The following is an 11,934-nucleotide window of genomic DNA, read 5'->3' as shown; positions in this document are numbered from 1 at the left end:
ACTTTAATAGCGGGGAGCAAAAAAAAAGTAATAATCTAAAATTTTCTTATCGTCTGAACGTTTCTATTCAATTTTGTAGTCTTCTTCTAAATTATCCGGAACACCACGCAAAGTCATATAATGAGCGGGCATTCAAATCTAGATATGTAAGAGGACCAGTCCTATTTTCGCCATTCGAATGAGACCGAACATGCATAGAGTTTGTATCTCATGCCAGCCTCCAACAAGATGGCGGTATCGATGATTTATCCCTATCTATCTATCTCTATCTATGCTCTCCAGCTACCATTCGCATTCCCTACCACTTCCGTTGGCTACCCATCTGTCCACCCTTCCTTACTTGGTTTGTATATATTTTGTGTGTGATGCCGTCGCTACCATGGGTCCTGGCTGGCCATCGACTAGCTTACTGATTCTAATCGTGGTAAAAGCAAGTGATCGTCCAACTTTCGACGCCGTGGCCTCAATATTCAAGACATCCCCTAATTGAGCAGTCCCAATATAAGTGACGTGAATATCAATGCTTGCCCCAGACTTCTCCAATCCATGTGAAGCAATCGCAAGACCTCCAGACCAATCGACCAAACTAGCACTCACTGCACCGTGAATAGTACCTCGAGAATTGACATGATTGTTTTCAACCGTCAAACGCGAGACCACCAGACCTTTTGTAGCCGATATGATTTCAACATTTGCGAGAAGAAAGTCGTAGATGGGACTGTTGCCTTTCATGTTATCCCATACTTTCTTGACGTGGATCAATTCTTCCGTTGGGTTATCCATGGCGACGGAACTCATTGTGTACAATCAGTTGCCTGAAATGCGGCGAAGGGGTTGTCGTCAGCAATGGCGAAAGTGTACGTATACGCGTATAACAAAGGTCTTGGGATATAGGATATAGGATATAGGATATAGGGATATAGTAGATCTATATTTACCTGTTTTAAAAGCCCAAGGTTATAAAATGGAAATGTGCAGCAATGGCTTAACTTGAGAATATCAAGGAAATCAAAAGAACCTTGAGCGAGACAGAACGACAGAACGACAGAACGGACAAAACGGACGGTGATCAATTACCAGCCAGATATCCCGAAATTGGAAGACAGATACGAGAGACCGGCCGGTTGTACGAAATTGCGAGTGCGAGACAACCGCTGCCCAGAAACGTCAGCGGGGTTTGGGCTGTGCATCGCATCATATCAATTTCACATATTGATATGCATTGAGCCATAATTTGAACTCAAAATCCCCCCATAAACCCTTGAAAGAATCCAACATTTTGCTTCTTCTCCCTCTTCTTCCTCTACAACCCAATTCCGACAAAGAAACAATTGTTGTCTTGCTACGATTCACAATTGTTACGTGTTTTGCAGCATCTTGCGCCGGCATCAGTATTCATAGTGACATAAATTGGGAGGGGTATCCACACCACAGCTACCTAATACCGATAGGTACCTCAACCTGCCTCCTGAATTACGCAACCAACAATTCAAGTCTTTTCGACTGCGAAAGTCAAGACCAGAATAACAATCCGCAAAGATGAATATCATTAAGTTGCAGAGGTATGTACACAATCCAATAGAGCTATTAATTAGTTCGAGGCGGCGTTTGTCTAACCTGCTTGGATTCATAGGAAGTATCCTCAATTCCAACAAGATGAGATCTTCGGTCTCCAAGATGCTTTCCGTAAACTCGACGTGGACGATAAGGGATACATTGACGAGGCTACTGCAATTAAAGCTACACAAGGCAGTGAAAGACAACCATATGATGTTGTTAGACAAGCTTTGAAAGAGGTCGAGCTTGATTCATCTCGAAGAGTCGAGCTGGAAGATTATGTAGGAGTAAGTCCAGGCAAACACTTATCTGGCACATTGAAGAATGTCGACTAATCATACCTAAGCTTATCTCAAAACTCCGCGTCTCTTCACCAGCACAACAGCGCATGTCAACTGGTCCACAGAGTCCTGCTCGTGGAGGAATTGTATCGCAACAAACCGGAGGAGCTGGAAGCGGGCATGCTTCAAAGGGAAGCGTCAGCGGTCGTATTCAAGTCCAGGGATCTTCATCAAACGTTACCCATACCATCAACGAAGATGAGCGAACAGAATTCACCCGTCATATCAACGCAGTGTTGGCAGGCGACGCAGATATTGGCTCGCGTCTACCATTTCCTACAGATACCTTTGAGATGTTCGACGAGTGCAAGGATGGTCTCGTGTTAGCCAAATTGATCAACGACAGTGTGCCGGATACTATTGATGAGCGTGTGCTGAATCGTCCCGGAAAGAAGATCAAGACCCTTAACGCATTCCACATGACTGAGAACAACAACATTGTTATTGAATCAGCGAAGGGTATTGGCTGCTCGGTGGTCAACATTGGTAGTGGAGATATTATTGAAGTTCGGGAACATTTGATTTTGGGTCTGATTTGGCAGGTTATCAGAAGAGGTCTGTTGAACAAGATTGATATCAAGCTTCATCCTGAGTTGTACAGACTCTTGGAAGACGACGAGACACTGGAACAATTTTTGAGATTGCCTCCCGAGCAAATCTTACTCAGATGGGTCAATTATCATCTGAAGGCTGCAAATTGGCCACGAAGGTAAGATTAATCTCAAGGGTATCTAGAGCTTACTAACATTCTATTAGAGTTGCGAACTTTTCTAGCGATGTGAAGGATGCTGAAAATTACACTGTTCTTCTATCCCAGATTGCGCCGGAGTGTTGCGACCGAGCACCATTACAGACACGCGATCTTCATCAAAGAGCAGAGCAAGTTTTACAGAACGCCGATAAGTTAGACTGCCGGAAGTTCCTTACACCTAGCTCCCTTGTAGCAGGAAACCCTAAGTTGAACTTGGCTTTCGTTGCCAATCTCTTCAATACCCGTCCAGCACTGGATCCTATCACCGAGGAAGAAAAGGCCCAGGTTGATGATTTCGATGCTGAGGGTGAGAGAGAAGCGAGAGTCTTCACTCTCTGGCTGAACAGTCTTGATGTTCAACCAGGAGTAAACTCGTTATACGAAGATCTCAAGGATGGTACCATTATTTTGCAGGCATACGACAAGGTTATCAAGGGCTCTGTTAACTGGCGTCATGTGAACAAGATGCCTGCTAGTGGAGAGATGTCGAGATTCAAGGCTCTAGAAAACACAAACTACGCTATTGAGCTCGGAAAGCAAAACCGTTTCTCTCTGGTCGGTGTTCAAGGAGCAGATATTTACGATGGTCAACGAACTCTCACTCTTGGTCTCGTCTGGCAATTGATGCGCAGAGATATCTCCGAAACCCTCACAGCTCTCGCTCAACGTCTTGGCAAGCGCGAAATTTCAGATGCAGAAATGATCAAGTGGGCAAACAACATGTCACAGAAGGGTGGAAAGAGTTCTACTATCCGCTCTTTCAAGGATCAATCAATTGGAACTGGTGTCTTTCTCCTCGATGTTTTGAACGGAATGAAGAGCAGTTACGTTGATTACGATCTCGTGACGCCAGGAGGAACCGAGGATGATGCTTATATGAACGCCAAGTTGAGTATCAGTATTGCGAGAAAGATGGGAGCGACAATTTGGTTGGTTCCGGAGGATATTTGTCAAGTTAGAAGTCGCTTGGTGGTTACTTTTATTGGTATGTTTGTTTTTGTCTTTCTTTCTTTCTCTCTTTCTCTCTTTCCCCTGCGGATCGATCTTGTGGAAGTGAGAGTTCTAACTTTTTCCTTTAGGTTCTTTGATGGCGACAGCCGAGAAGATGCAGTAAATTGGTTGATGGGATGGGATGGGATGAGATGGGATGGCGGAATTCCTAATCGATGGATGGACGGATGGACGGATGGATGGATGATGAGAAATTACGATAGCGATGCTAGTGATGATAGTTAGTAAAAAGTGCGTGCAGGCGAATCAATGGCTGTAGGACATTAGAAAAGCATTGGTAGTTATTTTCATTTCATGAGAGAGAAAGAGAAAAGGGCGGATTCTTGATGATTCGATTTGATTATGAGAAAGCGCGTTGTTCATGAAAATATCACAGCTGCATTAAATATTAAACTCCATGCTGTATGGCACTCACTCACTCACTTTATCAAATGCGGTAGGTATCTAGGTATACTTATCTGATGAAGATTAGATAACATTGTAAAGTGATAGATAAAATGCCATAAACTTCCCCCTCCCCCTCCCTTCCCCCTCCCATCAAAAAAAAAAGAGAAAAAGAAAGAATCAAGCCTGCAAAGCTATCTCCTCTCTACTCGCATAACTACCCCCCTTCCACGCGGCCTTCGGATCGCTCCTCTGATCAACCTCCCTCTCCTCGCCTACCTTTCCCCAGCCCCCTCCTCCAGGGGTATGAATAATAATGCGCTCGCCAGCTTTCATTGCCGCGGTATTTTTACCCCCGAGATTGATGCGGCGTTCTTCGTATTGTGTTTCTTGGGTTTCTTTTTCTTTTTCTTTTTCATTCTCATTTTCATTTTTATGATTGTCCAGAGACCCTAACCCAGGCTCCCGCAACAATAAATCCGATCTCCCCCTATCGCTCTTCGCCACCTTCCGCACCCAGATATTCAACCCGCATTGTGCGTCTGCGCCGCCCTCGAGCCCATACGGTCTGTAGACTCTTCTTTCACTTAGGATGGACACCTGGACGGGGATTCGAAACTCGATGTCGCGGATGACTCCGTCCCCGCCCCTGTATTTTCCCTCTCCTCCACTTCCCGCGCGGAGAGAAAATTCTCTCAACAGGACGGGATAGCGACGTTCGAAGACTTCCGCATCTGTGATTCGCGTATTCGTCATGTGCGTGTGCACACCGCTTGTTCCGTCCCAGTGTTTTCCTGCACCGCTTCCACCGGCGATGGTTTCGTAGTATCCGAATCCCTTGACGTGTTTCTGGCCGTCGACGTTGCCGCCGAAGCCGAAGGTGAGATTGTTGCAGTCGCCTTGGGAGGCGGCACAGGCGCGGAAGGCGCGGAGGATGACATCTGTGACGCGTTGAGAGGTGAGGACGTTACCGCCGACGACGGCGGCTTTGTCTGAGGGGGAGAGGAAGGATTTGGGTGGGATGAGGACGGTGATGGGTTTGAGACAGCCTTGGTTGAGGGGGATGTCTTCACTGATAAGACTGCGGAGACAGTAGATGATTGCGCTGTAGGTTACGGCTTGGGGGGCGTTGGTGTTTGCTTGAGATTTGTTAGTTGGTGAGGAGCGAGATCAGGATGTTGGGGAAGTACTTACCGTATACTTCTGGACCTGTTCCCTCGAAATCGAACACGGCTTCTCCTTTTTCGGCGTCGATGGTGATTTTCAATTGGATCGGGCTGCCATCATCCATATAATCGATTGCAGAGAGATCTTGTCCTTCGAATCGCTTGCTAACATCTTTCAGGAGATTTCTCACACTAAGCTCGGCATTATTCTGGATATTAACCATGTAGAAGTTTACCACTTCCTCGCCATATTCCTCAATCAAAGTACTGATAAGATTGATGCCCTTCATGTTGCTAGAAATTTGAGCTTTGAGATCCGAGATATTATCTGCCAAACATCGTGTACCACTACATCCTTGATATTGTGCAGGCTCGTCAAGAAGAAGCTGTGTCATTCTTTCCTCGTTAAAATGGCCTGCGCTAACTAGTTTCTCAGACTTGATTGCGGCTCCTTCTTGGTATAATTCTCTCGAATGTGGAGGCATACTACCGGGAAGAATACCACCAATATCAGCGTGATGGGCTCTAGAAGCGACGTAGAAAAGAATTTTATCACCAGCCGGATTGAAAGCAGGGGTGATGACTGTAATATCAGGAAGATGTGTTCCTCCATATTCAGGATGATTGGAAACTATGACATCTCCTTTAACAAGCTTGCCTTTCCAAATTTCAGCTTGACGTTTGACGCAGGTAGACATTGAGCCCAGATGGACTGGAAGATGTGGAGCATTGGCGACCAATCCACCAGTAGAGTCAAACAATGCGCATGAATAGTCGAGTCTCTCCTTGACATTTGTGCTGACACTGGTTTTCTGAAGTGCTCTGCCCATCTGTTCTGCAATAGCCATGAACCTATGAGCAAAGATACTAAGCATAATAGGGTCTACTGATTTTGTTTCGTCTTTGGTCGAGGATCTGAGAGTTATTAGCAAAAATGTCCCAATCCCACATAATTTTTGTGCAAAACTTACTTGTCTTTGCTTTCATGTTCACCGATATTTATTACTACGTGCGTTTCGATTATCAATGCACTTGCGCCGGGAGTAATAACAACAGTTTGTGTTCCATCTGCAAGAATTGCTGGTCCCTTGATTCGGTCACCGGTATCAAGATCTTCCAGCTTGTATATAGGGGTATCTTGTCGACCGCCTTCAAAGTATACTTGGGATCTCTTGTACTCTTTCTTGCCAGTTTCAACATCCTTAGGTTTGATCTCCTTCAATTGTTGATCCACTGTCTTTTCAAGTCCTTCAAAACTCTTTCCAATACCACGAACTCGAACATCGTCTACAATAATATCTCGATCAGGTAAAGTGAAACCGAACTCTTGTTGATGTTGCTTGATGAAAGCTTTCCCGTAAGCCCATTCATCACCGCCGAATTCCTCCACATCTTGCTTATCAGGTTTGACAACCATCAATGCAGATTCAGTGCCACGGTATCTCATATTCAAATATTCCTCGTGAACTATAGAGCTATCTTGGAACCCTTGTGATTTTAGGGCATTGGTCGACTTTTGTTTGAGCTCCTCGATTTTCTTCTTCAAGTAGTCTCGTGACTCTCCATCGTCGGACCATATCTTTGATTCTGGCTCCTGTTCCTCATCGACTACATCAGCTAAAGCCATACCATACGCTGACAGCACCGATGAATAGCGATGAACAAGTATCTGGCGTATACCCAAACTCTCAGCAATCGCAACGGCATGTTGTCCACCAGCACCCCCAAATGTCGCAAGGCGGTGCTTGGATGTATCAAAACCCTTTGCTTCGGTTAGAGATCGGATGGGTCGGGTCATGGTTTCGTTCGCGACAGTCAAGAATCCGTAAGCGACTTCATCAGCAGTCATGTTTTTACCCATCTCCTTGTTGACTTGTTCGGCTAGTTCTTGAAGAAGCTTCTCGCTTGCTGTAACATCGAGACCCTCATCTTCATTCTTTCCGAAAATCTTTGGAAAGAAATCAGGAATGAGTCGACCCAAGAAAAGATTTGCATCGGTAACCGCAGCTGGCCCTCCCTTGCGATAACATGCAGGTCCAGGATGTGCACCGGCCGATTCTGGTCCAACCACAAACAATCCATTCTTAAAGAATAGACGCGAACCACCACCTGCAGCTACAGTATTGATATCGAGTTGAGGAGACTGAATAGTCACACCAGCTGTAGTGGTCTCAAAGACATGTTCATATCTTCCCGAGCCATATCTAGAGACATCAGTAGAGGTACCGCCCATGTCAAACCCAATTACGGGTATCTTAGTCTCAGGGTCATATGAAGTAAGTGCATATCCTACAACTCCTCCAGCAGGGCCCGAGAGAATTGCTTTAAGGCCCGAGAAGTTGTCGACATCTACCAGACCTCCATCACTCTGCATAAATTCGCACCGAGCTCCTTTTGCTCCTTTTGCATTTTTCACGCTTTCCGCTCCGAGACCACCTTCAAAGCCTTTGGAAAATCCGGCGATATACTTTTTGATCGCGGGTGTTAAATATGCATCAGCACATGCTGATGTGGCTCTCGGGACCAATTTGATCATAGGCATCAGTTCATGACTAAGAGATACATGCTCAAATCCAATCTCTTTCGCAATTTTGCCAACCAAGGCTTCGTGGTCAGGGAATGTATAGCCATGCATCAAACAAACTGCTATACTTTTAATTCCTTGATCGAAAACTTCCTGTAATTGTGATCGGATGGTTTGCTCTTCAGGACGCTGCAATATGCGCACAGCTTCGGAAGATAAACCCCGCACCAGATCTTGATCTTGTGTACCACTGGCTTCAACTTTGGTGATACTTCGCTCCGGATCTTCAGCGTAATCTTCCAACGTAACCCGTTCGTCAATCTCCACTACAAATTCGTACAAGACGTCAGGTTTTTTGATCGCGAGATCAAAAATCTTAGGTCTTGATTGATTGCCAATTTCCAGACAATCTTTGAATCCCTTGGTCACCACCATAGCAATTTTTTCGCCCTTTCTTTCCAGTAATGCGTTCGTAGCTACGGTGGTTCCCATTCGAATGGATTCTATCTTTGAAGTATCTAAAGGCTCTCCACGAGGAATATCTTTCTTGAGGAATTTGGACATCAGCCGCCTGATACCCTCCAGAGGGGCATCATCGTAGTTGGAAGGGTCTTCAGATAGGAGTTTGATAATCACATCATCCTCCATCTTCCCCGTGCCTGGATTTCCCACACAGTCGGTGAAGGTTCCACCACGCTGTGCTCATGGTTAGCATAGTGCTGTGGAATTGTCAAAGCCATGAAATTGCTTTACATCTCCTTGGATGTTCAAAGGCTAGACCATAATGCCCGGGATAGGCCATAGGATCATAATAATGCAGTCTTCCTTCTACAAGTGCCACAGACTAACGAAAGCTATGATAGAAATTTGTTCCACGTACATCTATGGCAATTCTAATTCCGCCTTGCGTTTGCTTGTGTTCCCCCATCTTAAATGAGTGTGTTGAAAGACTGTGAGGGATGTATGAGATCGAACGACGAAGTGGCAAAAAGTAATGTATCACGGAAGTCAAAGCTGGCTGTCAAATGATGCTAAAAGGGTATCAAAATATAAAATATGTTTCTTCACAAGAGATGGTGTCACTTTGCTTGGTATCATGAATCATATATATCAAAATCCGAAGCGGCGTTTGTGCTCCGCGGTGGGAGACGGTGTTGAGATTCCGATGATGGATCAAACAATAATGTCATTAGTAAACAAATTCTTATCTCTTATCGTGAATGAGGGGCTGAATGAGGGGCATGATGGGCTTCACAAGACTTTGGAATACATCGCAGTGATCTACGAGCAGCTGTTTTGCTATCTGTTTATCCTTGGATTGATATATATGATAGTTTTCGGACTATTATCTAATGAAAGGAGGGGAACATGTTTGTTAAGTACCTCCCTCAATCATGCTGTTCCTCCAGCCTTTCCCCCTCCTTTTTTCAGACCATCTCGATACCGGTACTTGAAAATTGTATGTTATGGATTGGAAATCAATGCTCTCCAATTTGTAACCATGCAACGACCCGAGGTTACTTGCTTTAAATCCAGATACTGGAAATCTAAGCGTCATTGGGGGGTCAAGGAGAACTATGCATTTGTACGATAATGACAGACTTCAAACCCAATGGCGTTTTTGAAGAGCTTTGATTGGCATGATCTACAAGATTTATCAGAGGTCTGTTCGAATCACATTGAAAGGCGAGAAGGCTTAGTTCGACGACGTTGGCTCTTCAGATCAATAAATACCTCAGCAGCTTTAAGACAAAGCCACACAGCACAGACTGTAAATCTTGCACATCAAAGCATGCCAGATGACCCTCGACATTTCCACCGCCCATAGCAATTATGTGGCTTAATCTTCAATGAGTGATCAAGAATTGCTCATTTCCAAGGTCTCTTGAGGTCCTGTGTGTATGAGCGCATCCAGGCGATGAGCGTGAGTATCCTGAGCTTGAATCACCCTCCCTTGCCCAGGATTTTCCCTTGGGTATTCGTCTACTATCGTTACAACCCCATACATGTTCAGTAGCAGTACCCTTGTTCACAGCACCGAGAATCATGACTATCGAATTCGAGGATGAACTACTCCAGGAGTATTCTGAAACCAAACCTCTATACCATATTCACGCATTGCTTCACAAATTGGACTTGGAATCTTACTATAGGTGCAAATGTAATCTCGCAAAACCTGGTAGCAAGCTGCTACAACAGGTTTAATATTTAATACTCAGTGGGAGATGCACTTGAAGCTATCGAACCGACTCGGGAATTAGGCATTTGGAATGCTTGGTCGGGACCTTGGAACATTAGGATCTTCATTCGGACAAGACAGTCTCGGTATTAAACAGAGTCCATGGTCTTTATCAGACTGTTTTCTTACTTTATATGACACTGAATCGTTTTTTGAGTTTTCGATAACAAGTCTGCTATATGTGACAACAAGTCAACCAAGTCACCGAAGTTAACCAAGTCAATTCAGTCAACCAAGTCAATCAAATCAATCAAATCAATCAAGCTTTTGAGTTTTGCACAGAAAACGGATAGAAGGAAGCCGATGAAGTAGAAGAAGATGAAACTTGAGAACAGACAATGGGCCAAGAATATTGGTAATCGTTCGTAAGATTCAACAATTATGGCTAGTTCGAGCCTTATGTTATTTCCTAGTACGTTTTCATTGAGCAATGATAAAAGTACTAGATCTTCAACGGCCAGATGAACGAGCCGTCTTCTCAATGATTGATCAAAAGCCATGTGGCATCTCGGCATGTACACCCTAAAAAGGAAATGGAAGCTAACCATCAGAATCAGATACTCGTATCTGACACAACTAGGGTCACTACTAACTACGAACTCTCTTTGATCCAACATGACATTTTCCGTTGGATCGATTTCGCGAATGGATCGGTAATCGATGACTGTATCATGGATGACTTTTCATGGAAGGAGGTGCTTTGATTATGTATCGTAAGTAAGAAGAATCCTAATGTAACCAACCATCCAACGAACTATACAGAAAAGGGAAAGTTGTGAGAAAGTTACAATCCTTCTAGATCACGCTAAATCGTAAGCTATTTCATCTATCTACAAGTATTCATGATTGAGATGTACCTTGGCTTACCATCATCATGCAATAGATCCGAAATAGATTTGTTCTACAGACTGTGATTCTGTGTATATTGTTTTCAGTAGTAGTGTAATGAATGGTATATTGGTTATCCCCTAAACTGCCAACTAGTGGCGCCGTTGCTTAATATGCACTTACTAACCAATTAGAATATTAGGATTTTGAGAATTCTTATCATTTTGATATGTTTTTCTATAATAATAATTCAATATTTACAATTTTAATAAAAACAAATAATACACTTTGAAAATCTTTATATAATCTTTTATTTACTTTTTCTTTTTTTAATAAATATGAAATTTTTGATTTGATATATATTTTTAAATATAAATCATATAAAAATTATTTACAAATATCTTCTATTTTCAAAGATAAAATATAATAATATTTATAAAATCTTAGAATCATTATTTTATAATAAAAAAAACCTTAAAAATATAATTAATATATTTATTATTATTTTTTCAATAAATTCTAAATTTCAAATATAATATTAAAACTTTTATATATAATATCATTTATAAGGTTATTAATATTCTTGCTCAATATACGAACCACACACAACGCCGCTAGTTGGCAGTCTAGGGGATAGCCTTGAGAATTCGGCTGTTTGTCAACGTAATACTAGAAACATAGTCAAACCGAATAAAACAATATTATAACGGCGAGGTTAAGCATCAGATGAAAATGACACAGCAGCACTAGCATTCGTGTGAAATTGTAAGCAGTCCGAGGATTCGAATTTGGGGAGGAGCTTATGTTGTTTCAGTACACCTTACAGAACAAGTTCAAGGGCCCAAAGCTAACCCACACTCGAAACAAAGTTTTGGCCTAGAGATCTATCGAGATTGCCAATGTGATTGTTGAAGATAGATATTCGATGATTGTAAGCAAGTGAATCCTTCTAGTGAACTTAAAAACGGCGGATCTACATATGTTTCGTTTCTCTTCTTTAGCTAATAGCAATGAGAGATGTTAGGCATCGGAGAATTTCGAACGTTCATATCAAGCGGTTTACCCCTAAAGTTTCTGAAAGCTAGGAAGATGTGAAACGACATCAATCATTACCGTATTGAGCATGCGAATTA

The 11,934-nt window shown here is 43.1% G+C and overlaps 3 protein-coding genes across 3 annotated transcripts; 1 reads left to right on the top strand and 2 right to left on the bottom strand.

The window, feature by feature from the left end:
* Positions 1-336: 336 nt before the first annotated feature.
* On the bottom strand, positions 337-798 carry EAE98_009021 (uncharacterized protein; the record flags this gene model as incomplete). Its single annotated transcript, XM_038956642.1, has 1 exon — positions 337-798. The coding sequence occupies one exon, from the start codon at positions 796-798 to the stop codon at positions 337-339; it is 462 nt and encodes a 153-aa protein (XP_038807012.1).
* Positions 799-1,539: 741 nt separating this feature from the next.
* On the top strand, positions 1,540-3,763 carry EAE98_009020 (uncharacterized protein; the record flags this gene model as incomplete). The annotated part of the gene is made up of 5 exons (XM_038956641.1): positions 1,540-1,562; positions 1,634-1,844; positions 1,904-2,607; positions 2,655-3,634; positions 3,729-3,763. The coding sequence occupies 5 exons, from the start codon at positions 1,540-1,542 to the stop codon at positions 3,761-3,763; spliced, it is 1,953 nt and encodes a 650-aa protein (XP_038807011.1).
* Positions 3,764-4,224: 461 nt separating this feature from the next.
* Positions 4,225-8,662, bottom strand: EAE98_009019 (uncharacterized protein; the record flags this gene model as incomplete). Its single annotated transcript, XM_038956640.1, has 4 exons — positions 4,225-5,183; positions 5,239-6,125; positions 6,182-8,430; positions 8,615-8,662. 4 exons carry the CDS (start codon positions 8,660-8,662, stop codon positions 4,225-4,227), a joined length of 4,143 nt encoding a protein of 1,380 aa, XP_038807010.1.
* Between the last annotated feature and the right edge of the window lie 3,272 nt (positions 8,663-11,934).

This window comes from Botrytis deweyae (genome assembly GCF_014898535.1).
Source record: "Botrytis deweyae strain B1 chromosome Unknown BDEW_025, whole genome shotgun sequence".
Lineage (NCBI taxonomy): Eukaryota > Fungi > Ascomycota > Leotiomycetes > Helotiales > Sclerotiniaceae > Botrytis > Botrytis deweyae.
Note: the sequence above shows the minus strand (reverse complement) of the source record. Positions and strands in the feature narration are given on the sequence as shown.